The sequence below is a fragment of the Aquarana catesbeiana genome, linkage group LG02, assembly GCF_042186555.1.
Source record: "Aquarana catesbeiana isolate 2022-GZ linkage group LG02, ASM4218655v1, whole genome shotgun sequence".
Taxonomy (NCBI): Eukaryota; Metazoa; Chordata; class Amphibia; order Anura; family Ranidae; genus Aquarana; species Aquarana catesbeiana.
The window spans coordinates 546,214,531-546,237,242 of NC_133325.1; the positions used below are offsets into that span (position 1 = coordinate 546,214,531).

General features: G+C 43.3%; 1 protein-coding gene across 1 annotated transcript in view; it reads right to left on the reverse strand.

The window, feature by feature from the left end:
• The window catches only part of GNAI3 (G protein subunit alpha i3), a 102,236-nt gene that overhangs the window by 39,552 nt on the left and 39,972 nt on the right, over nt 1–22,712 (reverse strand). The window contains exons 5-6 of the mRNA XM_073615894.1: nt 21,268–21,396; nt 261–390 (exon numbers count right to left, since the gene is read on the reverse strand). Of these exons, the coding sequence (XP_073471995.1) occupies nt 261–390; nt 21,268–21,396 (259 nt within the window). The remainder of the gene's footprint in view (nt 1–260; nt 391–21,267; nt 21,397–22,712) is intronic.

Here is a 22,712-nt window from a genome sequence, read left to right on the forward strand (position 1 = left end):
AGGGATTTTTGGCAGGCCATTTTAAAGCACCACATTGCCAGAAAAAATGCTGGTAGGGAATTCGCCAGAAAGCATTCTACCACAGAGTCATAACAGAAATGCTCAGGTTGTATTGTTTAGGCTATAAAAATTCCAGCAGACATAAGAAACAATATTGATATTAAAAGGTTTTCCTCCCTGAGATCTATCAAGTGTAACGGTCTCCAGCTGCCCGATAAACATAAGTAGTTATGAAAACAGCCTGCTAAACACTTGCTTACCATCTCTTCATCTTCAGCCAGAAGCAAGTCATAGTCACTTAGTGCCACACAAAAAATAATTGCAGTCACACCCTCAAAACAATGAATCCACTTCTTTCTTTCTGACCTTTGTCCTCCCACATCGAACATTCTGTGCAAAATTAAAAAGAAAAATGGCATGCAATTGTTAAACAATGACAAATGTTAAAGGAAACTCGTCATGAGAGAAATGTAAGCCTCCATTGCTTTTTTACTTCTGAAAATAGCAGCCCCCTGTCACACTGATTAATCCTCCCGTTTTTGTCTTTACTGTCTACACAATTGTTTCAGGTCAGTGGCTCAAAGTATTAAGCAATAAAGGGGTATTAAATCCAAAACCAAAATTGTAATACATCACAGCTTTTCAATCAGAGTGATTGTAAAGGTTCTTTTTTAACCACTTGCTTACCGGGCACTTAAACCCCCCTCCTATCCAGACCAATTTTCAGCTTTCGGCGCTGACGCACTTTGAATGACAATTGCGCGGTCATACAACACTGTACCCAAATGAAATTTTTATCATTTTTTCACCACAAATAGAGCTTTCTTTTGGTGGTATTTGATCACCTCTGCGGTTTTTACTTTTTATTAAAAAAATGTAAAAAACTGATTTTTTTTTTAAAAAAAAGTTTATTTTTTTATATTTTGTTTTAAAAAATTTTAAACGGGTAATTTTTCTCCTTCATTGATGTACGCTGATGAGGCGGCAGTGATGGGCACTGATAGGCGGCAGTGATGGGCACTGATGGGTGGCAGTGATGGGCACTGATGGGTGGCAGTGATGGGCAGCACTGGCAGGTGGCACTGATTGGCACTACAGGTGAGCATTGATAGGTGGCACTTGTGGGCACTGATAGGTGGCACTTGTGGGCACTGTGGGCACTGTTAGGTGGCACTGTGGGCACTGTTAGGTGGCACTGTGGGCACTATTAGGTGGCACTGTGGGCACTATTAGGTGGCACTTTTATTGGGCACTGATGAGGCAGATGTGCCTCTTCCACTTGGGGACCGATGTCCCTCACATCCGATCCGGTGATCAGCTTTTTTTTCTACTCGCGCTGTCAGCGTGAGTAAAAAAAAAAAACGATTACCGATCTTTTGTTTACATCATGTGATCAGCTGTCATTGGCTGACAGCTGATCACATGGTAAGGGGCCGGGACCGGCCCCTTACACAGATCGGTGATCAGCCGAGTCTCAGTGACTCGGTGATCACAACGCGCCCGGCGCGCGCCCTGCAGGGCGCGCGCAGGGAGCGTGCACAGGGGAGGACGTCATATGACGTCCTCCCGGGAATGTAGGTCCGCGCTGTAGCCGTCATTCGGCTATAGCGCGGATGCCAGGTGGTTAAATGACATACAGTATATCATATACATACTGTACATATTATATTTACCTGCTCTGTGCGATGGTTTTGCATAGAGCAGTCCCGGTCCTCCTCTTCTGGGGTCCCCAGCTGGCGCTCTGGGCTCCTCCTCTGCTCCGCTTCCTATAGTGGCACACATGCGAGCTCACTCTTGAGCAGGGCTGTGTGCATTTGACACACACAGTGCAGCAGGAGCCAATGGCTCTCACTGAATCCTGAGCGCTGCTGCTCTCGGGGCACAGTGCTGGATCAAGATCGGGCTCAGGTGAAAATTTAGTGGGGGCTGGGGGGAGCTGCACATAAAACTTTACCCTTTACAACCACTTTAAATGAGGTATTTGCATTAGCTTTAATTTTGTAGCCTTTCTTCCCCGGGTTTTCACCTGTTGATCTGGACAGTAACACACCTCCTGTGTTAGAGTGACCCCACTTTAGAGCAAAGAGCATCAAAGGCACCTTTGGACAGCAGCACTGTCAGTCTGGGGGCAGGGTAATGTAAAAAAGAATATGAATGCAGCCAACCACATCTAATAATTAGGAACAAAATATGCTGGAAAAATTCCACTCCAAAATTCACCTTTTATTGCATAAACAAGATAAAGATCCAAGGCATCCAAGTGACCGAGTACCAACAAATACAGCTAATGCATTTTACACCAAATGGTGCTTAATCATAGCTGAGGGTAGGGACTGATGTACATTCACATCAGTCCCTACCCTCAAGGAGCTTACAATCTAAGGTCCCTAACTCACATTCATACATACTAGGGACAATTTAGACAGGATCTAATTAACCTACCAGCATGTCTTTGGAGTGTGGGAGGAAACCGGAGTACCCGGAGGAAACCCACGCAGGCACAGGGAGAACATGCAAACTCCAAGCAGGTAGTGTCATGGTTGGGATTCGAACCAGTGACGCTTCTTACTGCTAGGCGAGAGTGCTAACCATTACACCACTGTGCCGCCCAATATATATTATACCATCTCTTAGTGACAGCACTGGCGTTTATTCATTGCTTCATCTTTTTACATGGTTATTATATTATATATCATATAATATATATATATATATATATATATATATATATATATATATATATATATATATATATATATTATATATGTAAAGCGCTGCGTAAATTGACAGCGCTATATAAGTACCTGAAATAAATAAAATAAATAAATAATATAGGACATACTGGAGAGAAAAATATGCATAGATAGTGAATATACATTTAAGTGATTATAATATATCACATTGTATCAAATCCAGTGGTCCTTGTACACGGCTTTGAAGAATAGCCAAGAAGACATGTACACCTCCTATAACTATTTTAGTCTACATGAATATAAAAATAACAATAATACGAAAAGAAAATAGGAGGGGAGAAAAGCACGAATGAACGATGAGAAGAGCAGAACCCAAAAGAACAATATATGAAAAATATATATACAGCACTACAAGGACAACTCAATTCCCTGTTTTTCAGGAAGCCAAATTTAAACACATATATAACTCTAATCATTAGATTGTTACATATCAAACTCCCTTTTAAATATATTATATATATATATATATATATATATATATATATATATATATATATATATATATATATATATATATATATATATATATATACACACATACATATACACACACACACATACATACATACATATATACACACACACACACACACACACACACAGTATCTCACAAAAGTGAGTACACCCCTCACATTTTTGTAAATATTTTATTATATCTTTTCATGTGACAACACTGAAGAAATGACACTTTGCTGAAATGTAAAGTAGTGAGTGTACAGCTTCTAGAACAGTGTAAATTTGCTGTCCCCTCAAAATAACTCAACACGCAGCCATTAATGTCCAAACCGCTAGCAACAAAAGTGAGTACACCCCTAAGTGAAAATGTCCAAACTGGGCCCAAAGTGCCAATATTTTGTGTGGCCACCATTATTTTTCAGCACTGCCTTAACCCTCTTGGGCATGGAGTTCACCAGAGCTTCACAGGTTGCCACAGGAGTCCTCTTCCACTCCTCCATGACAACATTTCGAAGCTGGTGGATGTTAGAGACCTTGCACTTCTCCACATTCCATTTGAGGATTCCCCACAGATGCTCAATAGGGTTTAGGTCTGGAGACATGCTTGGCCAGTCCATCACCTTTACCCTCAGCTTCTTTAGCAAGACAGTGGTTGTCGTGGAGGTGTGTTTGGGGTCATTTTCATGTTGGAACACTGCCCTGCAGCTCAGTCTCAGAAGAGAGGGGATATGCTCTGCTTCAGTATGTCACAGTACATGTTGGCATTCATGGTTCCCTCAATGAGCTATGGCTCCCCAGTGCCGGAAGCACTCATGCAACCCCAGACCATGACGCTCCCACCATCATGCTCGACTGTAGGCAAGACACACTTGTCTTTGTACTCCTTACCTGGTTGCTGCCACAAATGCTTGACACCATCTAAACCAAATAAAATTATCTTGGTCTTATCAGACCACCACAAGACATGGTTCCAGTAATCCATGTCCTTAGACTGCTTGTCTTCAGCAAACTGTTTGCGGGCTTTCTTGTGCATCATCTATAGAAGAGGTTTCCATCTGGGACAACAGCCATGCAGACCAATTTGATGCAGTGTGTGGAGTATGGTCTGAGCACTGACAGGCTGACCCCCCACCCCTTCAACCTCTGCAGCAATGCTTGCAGCACTCATATGTCTATTTCCCAAAGACAACCTTTGGATATGACGCTGAGCATGTGCACTCAACTTCTTTTGTCGACCATGGGGAGGCCTGTTCTGAGTGGAACCTGTCCTGGTAATCCGCTGTATGATCTTGGCCAGCGTGCTGCAGTTCAGTTTCAGGGTCTTGGCAATCTTCTTATAGCCTAGGCCATCTTTATGTAAAGCAACAATTCCTTTTTTCAGATCCTCAGAGAGTTCTTTGCCATGAGGTGCCATGTTGAACTTCCAGTGATCAGTATGGGAGAGGGAGAGCAATAACACCAAATTTAATACATCTGCTCCCCATTCACACCTGAGACCTTGTAACACTAATGGGTCACATGACACCGGGGAGGGAAAACGGCTAATTGGGCCCAATTTGCACATTTTCACATAGGGGTTTACTCACTTTTGTTGCCAGCGGTTTAGACATTAATGGCTTTGTGTTGCGTTATTTTGAGGGGACAGCAAATTTACACTGTTATACAAGCTGTACACTCACTACTTTACATTGTAGCAATGTGTCATTTCTTCATTGTCACATAAAAAGTTGTATAATAAAATATTTACAAAATTGTGAGGGGTGTACTCACTTCTGTGAGATACTGTGTGTGTGTATATATATATATATATATATATATATATATATATATATATATATATATATATATATATATATATATATATATATATATATATATATATAAAAATTACCTTCCCAGCATCCAAAAAAAACCCCTACATACTGTCACAGACAAAACTTGGTGGATACAGTGCACACGTGCACTTGGAAGGGCAACACTGTAAATCTGAGAGGGACATGCAAGGAGAATAAAAAAAGCAGCATTTTAGCTTGCACATGATTGGATGATAAAATCAGCTTCCCCTCATTTCAGATCTAACCCTCAGATTAACAGCGACTGCACTTCCAAGTAGGGCAGTCGCTGTAAATCTGAGGTTACTTGTAGTGCAAAGAGGATTTGCCTTTCGTAAATAACCCCCTATGTGTATATGCATATACAACACCATACACCTAGATGAAGGGGCATACGCATACAATGCACAATGACACAATCTACACAAATATATCTGAATGCACAAAAATCTAAAAGAAGAGGGGGAGGGACATGATATGGGAAATATGAAATGTAAAAAGACAAGAAAAGGAAAAAAGTGGGGAGAAAAAGTAAATAGAAAGGAGAAAAATAAGGAGGAAAAAAGAAGGGGAGAAAAATAGGGCGAAAAAGAGAAGAAGAGGAGAGACAACGCAGCCACCAAACATCAAAGAATGTGGTGCTGCCATCTATTCGTAGAAGTGTGAGACATCCCACTCAAAATTGAGGCCAATGGGCTTTCTAGCATTGAGATGGAAAATCCAATACAACCTTTTACGCAATGTTCTGTACAGTATGTGGGTTGCACTACGCGCAGGTTGAGAGATGGGCTACAAGATAATTTAAATGATATAGCTAAAGATCATTCAATCAACATAGCAAGACATTGGAATTTATGTCATGATAAAAATGTCAGTAGCCTGTGTATCCAGGGAGTGGAAAAAAATGGTGTCATCTAGGAGGGGAGGTGACAAATTTAGACGACTGTGTAAAAGGGAAGTGTATTGGATTTTCCATCTCAATACTAGAAAGCCCATTGGCCTCAATTTTGAGTGGGATGTCTCACACTTCTACGAATAAATGGCAGCACCACATTCTTTGATGTTTGGTGGCTGCGTTGTCTCTCCTCTTCTCTTTTTCTCCCTATTTTTCTCCCCTCTTTTTTCCTCCTTATTTATCTCCTATTTTCTTTTTCTCCTCACTTTTTTCCTTTTCTTGTTGTCTTTTTACACCTCATATTTCCCGTATCATCTCCCTCCCCCTCTCATCTTTTAAATTTTTGTGCATTCAGATATATTTGTGTCGATTGTATGTATTGTATGTGTATGCCCCTCCCCCCCTTCATCTAGGGTGTATGGTGGTGTATATGCATATATACATAGTCGAAAATGAGACCTAGCATGAGTTTCTGGGATGGCTGCAATATAAGCCCTACCCCAAAAATAAACCCTAGTTAAAGTCCTTGTAAAATCATGTAATCTGTTCAGTATATATAATGTCTTCTTGTGTAACTTTATTGTGGAAAATACCTAATGTACTGCGCCGCTGGGCACTCACATGACCGGCCGGAGCTCTTCTCCTCCCGGCTAACATCAGCAGCCCCTCCTTCTGCAACGATCAGAGCGGGCTGACATCAGCAGGGATCTTGGCCTCTCCCTCTGCAGTACTCGGATTGGGGAAGAAGAGCTCCGGCGGGTCACGTGAGCGCTCAGCGGCACTGTAAATAAGATATTTTCCGCAATAAAGTTACACAAGGATACACACTACACATGGTTTTCATTAAAAAAAAATTCAGTCAGAAAAACTAAATTTTTTTATTTTATCTGTTCTTAACTACTTCAATACCAGGCACTTATACACCTTCCTGCCCAAGCCAGTTTTCAGCTTTCAGCGCTGTCACAATTTGAATGACAATTGCGCGGTCATGCTACACTGTACCCAAATTTTTTATCATTTTGTTCCCACAAATAGAGCTTTCTTTTGGTGGTATTTGATCACCTTTGTTTGTCATTCTGTTAAAATTTTTTGTAAATAAGTACGTTTTCTTCTTCAATGATGGGCACTGATATGGCTGCACTGAGGGGCACCAATGAGGTGGCACTGATAGGTGGCATTGGTATGCAGCACTGATGAGTGTTTATAGGTGGCACTGATGGGCACTCATAGGCAGCACTGATGTGTACTTATGGGTTGCACTGATGGGTACTTATGGGTGGCACTGATAGGTGGCATGGATGGGCACTGATAGGTGGCACCGATGGGCACTGATAGGTGGCATTGCTGGGCATCACTGATTTTATTTGTGCCATAGAGGTGCCAGTCAGTGCCCATTTGTGGGTACTGATTGGCATATGTTGGGCATTAATTTGCACATGTGGATGGCCATGGGTGGATGTACTTGGCCATCCACATGTTAGGTGCTTCCCTGGTTGTCCTGGTGGTCCAGTGTGGGCATCCGAGGGGGGCTGCGCTGATAAACAATCAGCACAGACCCCCCGTCAGGAGAGCCGCCGATCGGCTCTCCTCTACTCACGTCTGTCAGACGTCAGTGAGGAAAAGCCGATCAACGGCTCTTCCTGTTTAAATCGTGATCAGCCGTGATTCGACGCGGCTGATCACGCGGTAAAGAGCCTCCTTCGGTACAAGATACAAGAGGTGGCCAGAGACTGCAGACCTACTACAGGAAATGGTCAGACTGCAGACATGGTATACAGAGACTGCAGACATGGTACAGGAGATGGATTGTGTGTGTGTGTAAATATAAAAAAAAAAAAAAAATATATATATATATATATATATATATATATATATATATATATATATATTCCACATAGCTAAAGATGTCCCCAAACGTATGTCAGTTCAATAATTATGGTTTGTCTTATTAATTCACAAATACCTAATTGATACCTTTTTTGTATGATTTATAGTTTTGCTCATCACTGCCATGAATGCATGGTCCCTTTATTGTTTAGGTCCATATGTTTATTACAGTCATAATTTGCACATAAATAACTGGAGCATCAGATATTGTCTGTAAACATTTCACTTCCTTATGTAGTACAATTACTAGTTAGTACCCGATGGGACAGTCTGTGAGAGTGTGAGGAGGACTGAGGACAAGCGCGCCCAGTATTCCGGGAGTACAAAATTTTGTGTTTTGTACAGTATTCCGGGAGTTCCGGGAGTTGGGGACACTTGCTCGGGTCTCACGCAGCAGCCTGCAACACGGCGATGCAGGGCGGCTGGGGATGACGTCAGCGGCAAGGCAGCAAAAGAGGGTGCAGCCAATGCCCACTGCTCCGTTTTGAAAGCGCTCCTCTTGCTGTGAGGAGAGGCAGGGCCTGGCGCACTGGATGACATCATCCGCCAATTGATTTAGCCAGTCATAGCATTGATGCAGAATCACAGGCAGCTGAATCGTGATGCATCTATGTTATGATTGTATTCAGTACCCCTATTGGCCTTGCTGTAAAAAACTGTAATTTTACGCCCCTGTCAAACAAGTGCGGAAAAATTGGTCTTTGGGTTTTGTTGGTTTCTTCACCCAGTAAACTTCTAGAGGTACTCTTGATGAAAGCAAGAATTAGCCTTGCTATAAAAAAGGTGCAGGAAATTTGGTCCTTGGGTGTTAATTGTCCCCATGAAACCTACACCAAAAAATTACTTTAAGATAAAATCAAACACCCACAAAGCTAGACAGCCTAGACAGTCTTGCAAAGATTTGAGAACCCAATAACACTTAATAAGCGACATCAGCATCAGGGGCTTGATAGGTGAGGCTAATCCAGGATGGATTCATTTTTACAAATGGCAGCCTGTTAACGGAGTCTGTGGACAGATGTGCTCTTTTATCTGTCACAAAACCTCCGGCAGCCCGTTCGAAAAGCTCGCTGGATGCAGAGCAGCCCAGCGGTTCCATTGCATACTGAGCAAGTTCTGGCCAGTGGTCTATTCTCATGACCTGGAGACCCAGTGGATCGGTTACTGGAAAGCTCTCAATGTTTGCTTTTGTCCCTAGATTATCTTCCACCATTTGATGCAGACGCTGCCGATGGGATGTTGAAGCGCCACAGCCCTGGGCACCGAGGACTAAAAATTTTTTGAAATGCATCACTGAGGCAACCTCCTTCTTCATCGTTCTCCTTTGACCAACAGGAGCCTCAAAACTAGCTTCTCCATTAGACTGTAACCTACCAGTCTGGAAAGATGTTACATAAACTCCACTTTGTGTGCTCAAGATATTTCATTCTCTGCTCCCTCTGCAAGGACAGGATGAGTTCCCAGACTTTCCCCTTGTAACTGTGATCAAGGAGGGTTGCCAACCAATAATGATCCTTATCCTTGATGCCACAAATTCTCTGGTCGTTTCGCAGGCTTTTAAGAATAAGGGAGCCCATGCACTGCAAGTTTGCGGAGGCATGAAACGCAGTCCTAAGGGTCACTGAGAATTACAGTATCTGGAACTGCCTCCTCCCAGTCAAGTACTACTGCCAAGGTTTCTGGTGACTGAAAGCCATCTCTTGAGGTTTGACATATGTCTTCATCTGCTTCAATGCCTCCAAAACTGCCCTAATCCTCCTCCCTCTCCTCTTGCGTTCTGTGGTGTTGCAAGAATGGTGTCTGCATAAAGCTGGCCTTAAAGAGGAGGGCCAGTCAAAAAAATAAATAAATAAAAGTCAGCAGCTACAAATACTGCAGCTGCTGACTTTTAATTGGACACTTACCTGTCCCAGGGTCCAGCGATGCGGGGGATCGAAGCCCCGCTCGTCTCCCCCTCCGTTCAGTGACGCCGGCATTGCAACTGTGGGCGCCGTGATTGGCCGCTCAGTCACCTGGGACCTGTAATGGGTCCCAGATGATTGACAGGAGGGAGGGAGCAGAGCGGAGCCCTTCCTGTGCCGAGGGGGAAGTGATGTCACCAGCCCAGGCACTGGAAGTGGCAGACTACGAGGGACCCCCTAGCAACAGGCATTTAGAGGTAAGTAAAAAAAAAAAAAATTATCCAAATGTTTTTTTTTATTTTTTTTTTTAGGCACAATCATGACTTTTTTTTTTTTTTTTTTTTTAGGGTGGAACACCACTTTAAGAGGAAAGGAAGTTCTCCTCTTCTTCCCGCTGCTCTGCCTCGAGTGCCCTGTCCATAATGGCGCGCAGAGTATGCTCCAGCAGCAACACAACAGGGATTGTGTCGCTGATGCATGCATTGCCACGGCTCACCATCCTTGTCGCCTCTTCATACGGTGACAGTACAGTGCATACATCCTTTATCAGCAGCCATTAGCATGGGGAAAAAAGCAGAGGTGCTCTGAGCCTGTCCTTGTGCCATACTTACACAGGTACTCGCTGACAGCCCTCTTCTGCATGTGCAGCCGCTTGCCAAAGTTGAGTTCCACCTGGTGGGCATGTCACAAATCAGGCGGTTTACGGTCAGGTAGAATTCCTGCTGAATTTCAGCCAACCGAACACTGGCTGTGTATGACCGCCTGAAATGGCTACAGACTCTTCTGGTCTGCTTTGGAAGATCTTGCAAACCTGGGTACCGGTTTAAGAGACGCTGAACCAAACTGAGGAAATGTGCCAGGAATGGCACGTTTCAACTTTGCCTGTCGAAGGTCGGACAGAAGGTTAGAGTCATTATCGCACACCACCATTTCTGGCTCAAGCTTCCATGGCGTGAGCCACCTCTGGGCCTGCCCCTGCAGAGCTGAAAGAATCTCTGCTCCTGTGTGGCTCTTGTCCCCTAGACAGACAAGCTGAAGCACTGCATGGCATGTTGTAGCCTGACTCATTGAATGGCCCCTTGAACGCTTAGGGGGTATTGGTGGTTCATAGGACAATCCAGCAGAGGAGAGCATGGAGGAGGAGGAGTAGGGGTGGAGCTGACAGATCTTGCATCAACACCACCAGCTGTATAGAGACGTGGCAGCAAAATCAGCTCCACCACTGAGCCATACCTTGCATCCTTCCAAGTTGCAAGCAGAGTTACTGTCAGGGCTCAGCCCTCCCTTCTCTGAGCTGGCCACTCAGCTGTCGGCTAATCGCCAGATCCTACCTCTCAACAGCTACTCACCTGTTGATATCCTGCTCGTCAGACCTGCCTACTTAAGCCGTCCAGCCCAGAGGATCTCTGCCTTCGCCTTGGTCAACATCAGAGAGACTACCTCCTTTGTTCCTGTTTAAAGACTTGCTTGGCTGACATCCCTTCTGGCTCCAGATCCTGCTTGCTATTCCACTACACTGATCCCTGACCTTCTGGGGTGGCTCACTATCCAATCCGGTTACTGAACTTTGGCTAAGTTTTGACTACGTTTGTTCTATTTACTTTTATTAAACAAGTGTGATTTAACTGTACTCCTGTCTCAGTCTGATTCATGGTTTCTGACAGTTACCCAGTGTGCTGTGACCGAAATATATTGTTCCTGACCATCCTTGCTGGACCATGAGTCAGCAGTAAGGTGGACATAGCCACTGCCTGCATTGTCCAATGATGCCAAAACATTGCCTTCCACGTGATGGCACAGAGTTGGAATAGCCTTACAGCACATTCTGCAAATTCACGGAAAGGGGCAGAATCCACCAAACAGAAAGGCAGGAGTTGTAAAGCTGAAATTTAGACGCTGGGCATGTGGGTGGCAGGAAGTGTATTTTTTTTGCACTGCAGCAGCTGGAGAAATGTGCCGGCTATTCTCTACAGCTGGTGATGTGCTGCTGCCAGACGTGTTGCAAGGACCTGCGACACCCTTTGCCGAGCCATCATCCTTTTTAGTGGAGGCTGCTCTGAGGATCCTGAGATATAGCAGAGTTACACATGGGAGGTGAGGAGGAGAAGAATTGTGTCCCTTATGTGTGGTTTTTAGGTGCTCTTGCCAATGGGCTGACTGGCGGCAGGTTAAATGCCTTGTCAAGCATGTGGTACCCAAATGGCTGGTGTTTTTGCCACACTTAATCTGCTTGTGGCAGAGATTGCAAATTGTAACAGTGCGATCGGCTGCATATGTGCTAAAAAAAGACCCACACAGTTGAGCTCTGGGAAGTAGGCCAGGAGATAACAGCTCGACAATCTGATAGAGTGGCTGCTCTGAACTCTTCCATCATGCCTGCCTCTGGAGGACATCCTGCTTCGTTGGGGTTGTTTCTTCCCCTCGCTCTCCTATTCTTCTCTATCCGGCACCCAAGTCGCATCAGTGACCTTATCATTAGCATCCCCTCCATATTATCACTGGAACCAACTTGACAATATGCTGCTGCTGCTGGGGGAACAGGACTGCCAATTTGTTGTTTATCAGTGTTTTTCCCTTTCTGTAGGCTCATGTTAGTCATTTCCTCTACCTCAGAACCAACATCAGAATAAAGTAATGTATCAAGAAGCAAGTGGCTGATGCGGTGTTCAAATAATTTAGTGGACTCCTCCATGCATGATGCTGGGGTTATGGGAGGCGTAGCTGTGGACAAGGAGACAGAATAAGCCACTCTAGCAGCTGCAGTGGACTGTGCACTATTGCCAGCTTGGGTCGATGAGGATGGTTTAGTAAGCCAGTCCACCACCTTCTCTACATGTTGTGGCTGGATAGCATGGGTAACATCACTAAATGGAGACAAAGGTGCCCTGCCTTAGAACGGACCACATCAACCTTTGTCTGTAGAAAGCGATGCTGCTGGTCCCCTCATAGCGGCATGGGAGAATTTGCCTCACCTTGGCCTCCCAGACATGATGGCGGGGCTTATTACCCATATTTCATATTCTGGGAAATGTGTAATTGGATGCACTTTATTCAAAGAAAAGCAGTGTTTAGTGCACTTTAAATTGAGGCTCACACTGACAGAAATGTAAAAACTATAAAAAAAAAAATAAAAAAGGGGCAACACCAGCGTCGCAGTCAGAAAAACTGCGGCTGACAATTTAAAAAAAAGGGGGGACAAAAAAACTGCTAGTAGCAAACTAAGCTCTGCTCCTCTGCTCTACCTATCTTCACTCCAACACACTACACTACAAGAGCTGGCTATGGGAAGTTACCATTTATAGTGTGGGGTGGGACTAAGAGCACTGGGACGTGATTGAAGAAAGTAATCATCTCTTTGTTCATCTCATCTCTAACAGTGTTAATTGGCGAAGCCTTGCACCTGACTTCATCCAAATAGGGCTCTAGGGCATTGTGGGGTGTTCAGCGGACAAACATCCTGCTGAGCTACCCGCAAATTTAAATGCTTGCCGGACAGGCAAACAGGTGAAGTTTGGGCCGAACTTTTGCTCAGCTCAAACTGTTTGCCCATCTCTAGTCACCGACTCTCTGCTCAAGGAGGTGTAAGAACCGAGCGATAGGCGGCATTTGATCACTCGGTTCTCAGTCTTAGAGCCGGCAGGGGGCAGATGCAGCATAATAATTTCAGATGCAGCATAATAATTTCAAAAAAAAAAAAAAAAAAAAAAAAAAAGATTCCCATACTCCTCCTTTAAACAGGCCAAATAAAAAAGACAGTGAATATTCCCAACAGGGTAACAGACAAAAATAGAAACATGACAGGTGTTCTAATCCATCTCCACTCTATCCAAAATGTAAAAAAAAAAAAAGTTTTGTCTTTATTTACGCTATAAGTTATTCTAGGGATGCACCGGTACCGATGCCAGGCATTTGCACGAGTATCGGTACTCGTGCAAATGCTCCGATGCCTAATCTGATACCTGTTGTATTGGACCAAGCATCCTCAAGCTCAGCAAGGGGGCCGGGCAGCCTCAAAGAGGATCGGTGTGGTGGTGGTGGCAGTTAAAAGCACCAAGCTCCCTGAATAGCTTTTCTGACAGCCACTTCTCCTCCTCTCCCTCCCATGGCTGTCAGGTGTTTTATTAAAAGTTATACAGGGAGATCTGTGCTTTTAACTGCCCCCACCGCCGCACCGATCACCCCTGACTGTCCCGTGCCCTCCTGCCTCTCAGCGGTGTACTCCTCCCTCTCTCCAGGTCCTCCTCCCTCTCTCTGGCTCCCCGTGTCCTCCTCCGGTCCCTGCCTGTCCCCAACAGGGCTGATAAAAAAAAAAAGAATTGTAATAAATATTTAAAAGATGTTTAAATAATAAAATTTAAAAAAAAACACTGACACCGTCCACCAGCACCCACCCCCCCCCCCCCCCCCCCCCCCAAATAAAAGGAAAGCATTGTAAGAAAATAATAAATTGAAAAAATTAAATTGTAAAAAAAAAAAAAAAAAAAACTACTGACACAGTCCACGCCCCATCAGTGCCACCTATCAGTGATGTATATTAATGCCACTGTCACGACATTGAAAAAAGTCGGTAAACGGTATTGGCGAGTACTAAAAGAAAAAAAAAAAAAAAAAAAAAAGTATTGGTGCTTGTACTCAGTCTTAAAAAAGTGGTTTCGGTGCAACCCTAATTTATTCATTGCTATACAGTTGTGCTCATGGGTTTACATACCCTGGCAGAATTTAGAATTTCTTGGCCATTTTTCAGAGAATATGAATGACAACAAACTTTTCTTTCACTCATTGTTAGTGTTTGGCTGAAGCCATTTATTATGAATCAACTGTGTTTACTCTTTTTAAATCATAATGGTAACAGAAGCTACCCAAATGACCCTGATCAAAACTTTACATACCCTAGTTCTTAATACCGTATATTGCCCCCTTTAACATCAATGACAGCTTGAAGACTTTAGTGGTATTTGTGGATGAGGCTCTTTATCTTCTCAGATGGTGAAGCTGCCCATTCCTCTTGGCAAAAAGCCTCCAGTTCCTGGAAATTCTTGGGCTGTCTTGCATGAACTGCACGTTTGAGATCTCCCCGGAGTGCCTCAATGATATTGGTCAGGAGACTGAGATAGCCACTCCAGAACCTTCACTTTATTCGCTGTAGCCAATGATAGGTTGACTTAGCCTTGTGTTTTGGATCATTGTCATGTTGGAATATCCAAGTACGTCCCATGCGCAGCTTCCTGGCTGATGAATGCAAGTGTTTCTCCAGTATTTTTTGATAACATACTGCATTCATCTTGCTATCAAATTTGACCAAATTTTCTGTGCCTTTGTAGCTCACACATCCCCAGAACATCAGCGATCCACCTCTGTGTTTCACAGTAGGAATATAATACCTCTCATCATAGTCCTTGTTGACTCCTCTCCAAATGTAGCGTTTAAATTTGTGGCAAAAAAGCTACATTTTGGTCTCATCACGCCAAACAACTTTGTGCCAGGTGGTTTGAGGCTGGTCTCTGAGCTGTTTGGCGTATTGTAAGCGGGATACTTTGTGGTATTTGCATAGTAATGGCTTTCTTCTGGCGACCATGCAGCCCATCTTTCTTCAAGTGCCTTCTTATCGTGTGTCTTGAAACAGCCACACCACATGTTTTCAGAGTCCTTCCTGTATTTCACCTGAAGTTATTTGTGGGTTTGTCTTTGCATACGAAACAATTTTCCTGGCAGTTGTGGCTGAAATTTTAGTTGGTCTACCTGACCGTAGTTTGGTTTCAACAGAGCCCCTCATTTTCCATTTCTTGATTAGAGTTTGAACACTGCTGATTGGCATTACTCAATTCCTTGGGTATATTTTTATATCACTTTCCTGTTTTATACAGTTCATCTACCTTTTACTGCAGATCCTTTGACAATTCTTTTGCTTCCCCCATGACCCAGAATCCAGAAACATCAGTGCAGCACTGGATGAAAGATGCAAGGGTCTGTCAGGAGTCCAGAAACTCATTGGCCTTTTATACACACACACACTAATTTCAAGCAAACAGATCACAGGTGAGGATGGTTACCTTTATTAGCCATTAAAACCCCTTTGTGTCAACTTGTGTGCATGTTATCAGGCCAAAATCACCAGGGTATGTAAACTTTTGATCAGGGTCATTTGGGTAGTTTTTGTTGCCATTATGATTTAAAAAGAGTAAACACAGTTGATTGATAATAAATGGCTTCAGCCAAACACTAACCATGAGTGAAAGAAAAGTTTTTATGTTATCATTCATGTTCTCTGAAAAATGGCCAAGAAATCCTAAATTCTGCCAGGGTATGTAAACTTATCAGCACAGCTGTATATGCTTCAATATGGTGGCTCAAATATTAAGAGTGGACAAGGCAGTGCGGCTTCCACATATATTTGCAAATGTTGTGCAACTAAAACTTCTGTTTGTAATGCAAAATGTTATTGTCATTTTGGTTTATTTTTTGTATGCTAGCTGGCAAGTGTGCTGTTCCCTAAGGCTTTTTGTGTCTTTTAAAAGGGGTTGTAAATGTTAGGTTTTTTTCACCTTCATGCATCCTATGCATGAAGGTGAAAAAACACCTGGCAGTCACCGGCCCCCTAGCCCCCCCGTTTTACTTACCTGAACCCCTTCATTCAGTCGGCGGGGACGCGCTGTCTTTCTCTCCATGGGCTCCCGGCTCTTGATTGGATAGATTGATAGCATCGCAGCCATTGGCTCCCGCTGCTGTCAATCAAATCCAATGACGAGGGTGGCGGGGCCAAGTCCGGCATTCTGTGTCTAAAGACACAAATGCTGGACCCAGAAGCGCACCCGCAAGGTAACACCCTCGGGGAAGCGCTTCTCCGAGGGGGTTATCAGATGTGGGGAGGATCCGCGAGAGCCGCCGAGAGACCCCAGAAGAGCAGGTTCGGGGCCATTCTGTGCAAAATGAGCTGCACAGTGGAGGTAAGTATGACTTGTTTGTTATTAAAAAAATTAAAAAAGGCCTTTACAGTCACTTTAACATAACACAGCATGTATGGTGGAAAGCAGCATATTATTCCAAGTGCCGGGTCTGGTACCAACCAATGCGGGTATTATAGTCAGCGATCTGTTTTTAACAGAATAAATGGTTTTATGGAATAAGATATTCTGTTTTCTGCCTCCATATGACCCAATGTGAACTGGGGTAGTAACCAAGTTAAGGGGGACAAAACTCCTGGCATTAAACACGCACACTTGACCCACTTTTTAGTTTAACAACTTGCCTACTGGGCATGTCACCCCCTTCTTGACCAGGTCAATTTTCAGCTTTCAGTACAGTCATGTATCACTGTACAGTATATGACATTTTTATCATTTTTTTGAGACAGTGCTTTCTTTTGGTGGCATTTAATCTCCACTGGGTTTTTTACTTTTTAATAAACAAATGAAAAAAAGACCAAAAATGTTGAAAAAAAGACCTATCATTTCTGTTAGAGTAATTTTTCTTCTTCACTGATGTGTGGTGATGAGGCTTCACTGATGGGCACTGATGGGGCTGCACTGTTAAGCGCACTGATTATCAGTGTAAATGTGCTCTGTCACAGGAAAGGCAGTTATCGGCTTTCCTTTCCTCAGACAGTGACAGCGCAGAGGAAAGGAAATGCTGATAACCAGCATTTGTTTACATGTGATGAGCTGTGATTGGACACAGCTGATCACATGATAAAAGGCCACTGTGATTGGCCCTTTACCTCAATCCCTGGGGGAGCACGACCGGACAGGGTTCTGGGAGGACGCCAAAGGACGCCCTTCCGGAAATGTTTAACCGCGCTGTAGCCGTAATTCAGCTACAGCGCATTCAGCAAGAGGTTAAGGGGTCTAGCACACATACTTTTACCTTGCAGGCGGAATTTTTTTTTTTTTTTTTTAAGTTTACAACCGTTTTAAAAAAGTGGAACAACAAAATAAGTTAGCTTGTTGAGGTGACTCCACCAAGGATGGCAAAGCCCACTTTTAAACATATTCTTCAAAAAAAGGGGTAGAAGGTGGAAAATCGCTTAGGAACTGAAAAACAGTCAGTTAGGCCATTTCCACCCTCTATATCTTAAAATTTCAGATGATTAGGGAAGATTTTATCGTCTTCGTTTAGGCCTCAAAGTTTGCCTTAGATAAGGCTGCCTATGGCTTCTGTCTGCATAGAAGTAAAATCCTCACACAGGGAAGGAAAACAATGAGCGCCCCATTTTTGCACCCAAGTCAATGTCCTGAGTAACGCCAGTGAGAAGGCATGGTTTGAACTGCAGTAGGAAGACAGGAAGAGGAAACAGGAGAAGAAAAGGGTCACTTTATGTGAGCCCTATGACCTCAGTCGAACCCCTAATTTAGAACCAGAGGTAGAGATTTTAAACCACAGCCACACTTGAGGAATCCAGGCATGAGCCAGTGGTTGATGCAGAAGCAGCTAGCTCAGAGGAGGAACTGCAGGCATCACATGATGGTCTAGCCCAAGCACTGTAAAACTTTAAACAATCAGTGTACTTTACTCCCTCATCTTCCAGAAAATTATTTTTTTGGCATGTCTGAATGATCATTTAACTTTTTCAAATATGCACTGCACCCATTATTCTTAGGGTTATTAAATACATGCAAATTGGTCAATGTAACCACCTACCAACTAGATTCAGCAAGCAGGTATGATTGACACTTAGATAAACATATTCGTGTCTCCATTCCAAGACTACATTTTCCACCCACCCTTTCATTCAGTATGCAAATTTGACATGTGCGTCATGTCTTAATCAGGGACCACCAGCAGATGACCTGTTAAAGAGAAATGGGAAAACCATACACGAATCAATATTTGGCCGGTACAGTAGGGAAAAGCTGAATTTCGATCCATGTATGGGTTGGGAGGTTGTACAGAAGTTGATCTACCTACTGACTTCTGTACAACCACCCTGTTGGATTTTACCCACTCAATCAGTGTCACTGGCTAAAGCCAGCAGTGCTGGTCAGTGTATTCTGATAGACGTATCCCCGCTCTCAGAATACAATAACTCTGTGGGGAGGATTCCCTCATCCATATCAAGTGTGTGGTTGGGGAAATCAAGTCAGTTTTTTTCATTCAACCAATTGATTGAACAAAAAACAAAATAGAAACTGTGTATTCTATAGGCTGCTCAACCCTCCTTTTTTCTGTTGCAGTTGTTGGCGTCATCTGCATACATCCTTATTCCTATGGTTTTCTTGTCCAGTAGTGCCACCTGCAGCTGTAATTCCCCACTCCTTGTTTTCACTGTTATTCTTGGAGAAGAATAGGGAGCACTCTCGCCTACTTGACTGTCATTCTGTACGTGGCCACGAAGACTGTCACAGTGCTTTTTCCTCAGCTCACAAACATACATTACCACCATTACCAAGCAGGGGAAGCATAGGTGTTCTATATCTTAATTGCTGAAACTGTAGAAAATGATAAAGGAATCAGCCTAATCAGAGTCTCTTTCTCTATCAAGCACAGTAGTGCATAACAGTTGTAAAATCAGTTCTGGCAGGTCTTGTTTCTACACAGGAGAGCAGGGGAAGAGTGAAGGAAGTTGCTGAAAGCTAATAAATTAATTTTAGAAATCTCTGAATCAATTGGTTGGGAAGAAATGGGGGTGTGGTGGTGACCAGTTGTAGCATGGGAAGTACATTCTCAGAGCTAAAGGTTCATCTCGTCTCTGCATGCTGTCAGAGACAAGGCTTGATGGAAGCTGCTGGTAAAACTTGTTAAAGTTAGCAAATATTGCTCAAGCCCTTCTCCAAGCTGAAGGCTGCAAAATGTAAATTAGACATAATAGGAAAGTTAAACAGAATGCACTGTGGGTACTATTAGGCTGATTTTGGAGAAATACATTCGTTACTTAGGCTGCACATCCACAAGCAGAAAAAATCTACTGTGAGCATTCTCCAGTGTCTGCAGTGGTCATCTTTCTGGTGTCAGTCTTGCTGTCAAAAGTAGGAAACCATGTAAAAAGGTTGCAGATGGTAACACCACCAGTTAGCACTCAATTGCAAGCTCAAAACTGAAGATGTACCACTGCTCTGGGCTCTGCTAGCTGTGTCACCTTGAAGTTAGGCCCACAGAGAAGAGAGTCCACATGTGGTAGCCCAGAGACACACGCTGGAACAGGCTCCTCTAACTTCCAGCAAAGTATGCAACAGAATAAAGGTTCCATGAAAAAGGCCAGAAGAGTAGTTCTGAATAAAGGCAGATGCCAACACTACAATGGTTGTGGAAAAATGGCTCAGGAGTGCCAGAATAAATTTAGAGCCCTAGTGCACATTAAAGTATAGGCACTTTCCTACAGATAAATTGCCTGGGACACTGCAGCACCACTGAAAGTCAGTAACGATACTAGCATATAATTATTTTTAGAACAACTGTAGGAGAATGAATGAGCTACGCATCCAACTCCACCATGTAAATCAAAACAGACTAAAGACTACATTGTAAATAGCTGCCATGTAAACTATTAAACTGGCGATAAGGTAACCCCTGTATAGGGGGTACAACGATAAAATCTATTTGATGACCCCTTCTTTTAAAAAATACAGTGGGCTCTCATATTCCACATCTTCTTTGCCATTAGGTGCCTCTGGTACTTTCCCTGATCTTTATATAGTAGTCCTCATAACACTCCTCTTCCTGCCGTCACCCCCACCATAAAAGCTGGCCATACATGGCAAGGTTTTTTTTTAATTCAGAAAAATTGAACAGATCCCCCCATCCACGCACATTTGAGGTGGATGTGGGAATCCTCCCTGCTGTGTCATGGTATACACACATCGGCGTCTCCTCTCACATGGCCACGCTGTAGTGGTGCCCTTCTTACAACTACTTTAATCATAGGACACACCCACTGTTGCACACGGTCATTCAAGGCTGAACTGAGGGTGGACCGGGTCTAACTGATATCTGAGAGCTCAGTTCCCCATCAGGTCCGCAAAAAGTTAACTTAATTGACAGTTGACAGCAGTGAACTGGCATTGGAACAGCAGAGCACAAAAAAAAAAAAAAAGAGAAAGGAGCATGACATTAAGGAAATCTGTTGCCTCAGACATAAGTATATGTTATTTGCGACCATTTGCTGTGATTGTCACAAAATCTATTCTACGACAGATTTAGGTAGGCAAACTTCACATTCAGAATAATTAGGTTGCATTTTGCAAGCTATTTTAACATTGCAACAGTATTGCTGTCACAAACCCTGCAACTATAATGATAAATGTCCCCCACTGTGTTTTCCAGCTATGAGGAAGCATAATGAAGTGTGGAGATTGGCAAATGAAAACAAGCACGGTCACATGACAAAACATATGACACCACTGCTCCCTTTAAGAACCGACTCTAGTTGGGAATCATGATGGCAGCTGCAATGGAGGAAGGAACAGTTAGTGAACCCTAAATAGACAAATATAAAGTGGTTCGAGAGTGGATTTTACAAGACGCTAGTGATATTAGCCTCTTTTTAAGCAACTAAATAAACAGTATTAGGGATCAACTACAACTACCTTCAGAAAATACAAAAAATTACTTACTTAAAGTAAAGGTCTTTGAAAGTGAAATGTGTCTCCACAATACCCGTTGTTTTGACCCGTGTTCGCAGCACATCTTGCTGAGTGGGAACGTAGCTGGGCTCCGAGATCCTATCCAGATCATTCAGGTAGCTTTAAAAAGAAAGCACAAAGGGTTACATTAAAAAAAATAAATAAATAAGTGGCCTGGGCCATTACCAAAACTGAACTTTAGGCTTTCTCTGTTTGAGCTCTGGTTCACATTGGTGCGATTTGATATGTAAAATTGGCGGCAATGGCACCATCCTAATCGGTGCGACGCCGCATTTGTGACGCCACAACGATTTCCAAAAGTAGTTTCTGTACTACATTTGACGATTTCAGGGTGCGATTTCCATTGGCATCTGTGCAGAAACACGCACACATATCTCAGAAATCGCCGCTGAAATTGGGACTGACATGGAATGAAAGTGTGCGAGTTTAGCTGAACTGGATGGGAAGTGTTATCATAATGGGGGATTTTAATTATCCAGACATAGACTGGGCGGAGGGAACAGCGCATTCATCTAAGGCTCGCCAGTTCCTAAATGTCTTGCAGGACAATTTCATGAGTCAAATGGTAGACGCACCAACTAGAAACAAGGCGTTACTAGATCTACTGATTACCAACAATACAGACCTGATCACAAATGTGGAAATACGGGGCAATTTAGGAAACAGCAATCACAGGTCAATTGGCTTCAGCTATAAAAATAACACACAAGGGGAACACAAAGACACTGAATTTCAAAAGAGCCAACATCCCTAAATTATGATCCTTGCTAGAAGATCTAAATTGGGATAAAATCTTAGAAACAAAGAACATGGAGGACAGAAGGATTTGCTTTAAGAACATATTAAATAGGGGCATGAGCCAGTGCATCCCATTGGGAAATAAAATTTAAAAGCGAACAAAAGCCCTGGATGGCTTAACTCCAATGTAAAAATGTATATAAAAGCAAAGGAGAATGCCTTCAAAAAATGCAAGGCTGAGGGATCATCAGCATTCAGACTTTACAAAGAATGCAACAAGATATGCAAGGGTGCAATTAGGGTGGCTAAGATGGAACGCGAAAGACACATAGTGGAGGAGAGCAAAAAAAAATCCCAAGAAATTCTTTAAGTAGATAAACAGTAAAAAAGGGAGGACAGACCATATTGGCCCCATAAAGATTGAGGAAGGACAACTGGTTACAAAGGATGGGGAGATGGCAAAGGTATTGAATTTATTCTTCTCTTCAGTCGTCACAAGGGAGTCGGGGGGGTTCAGTAACCAAAACTGCAGCGTTTGTCCTCATGACACATCACAGGAAGCACCCTCATGGCTAACAGAGGACAGAATTAGAAATAGACTTGGGAAACTTAACATTAATAAATCACTGGGACCAGATGTCTTGCACCCGAGGGTACTTGGGGAACGCAGTCAAATA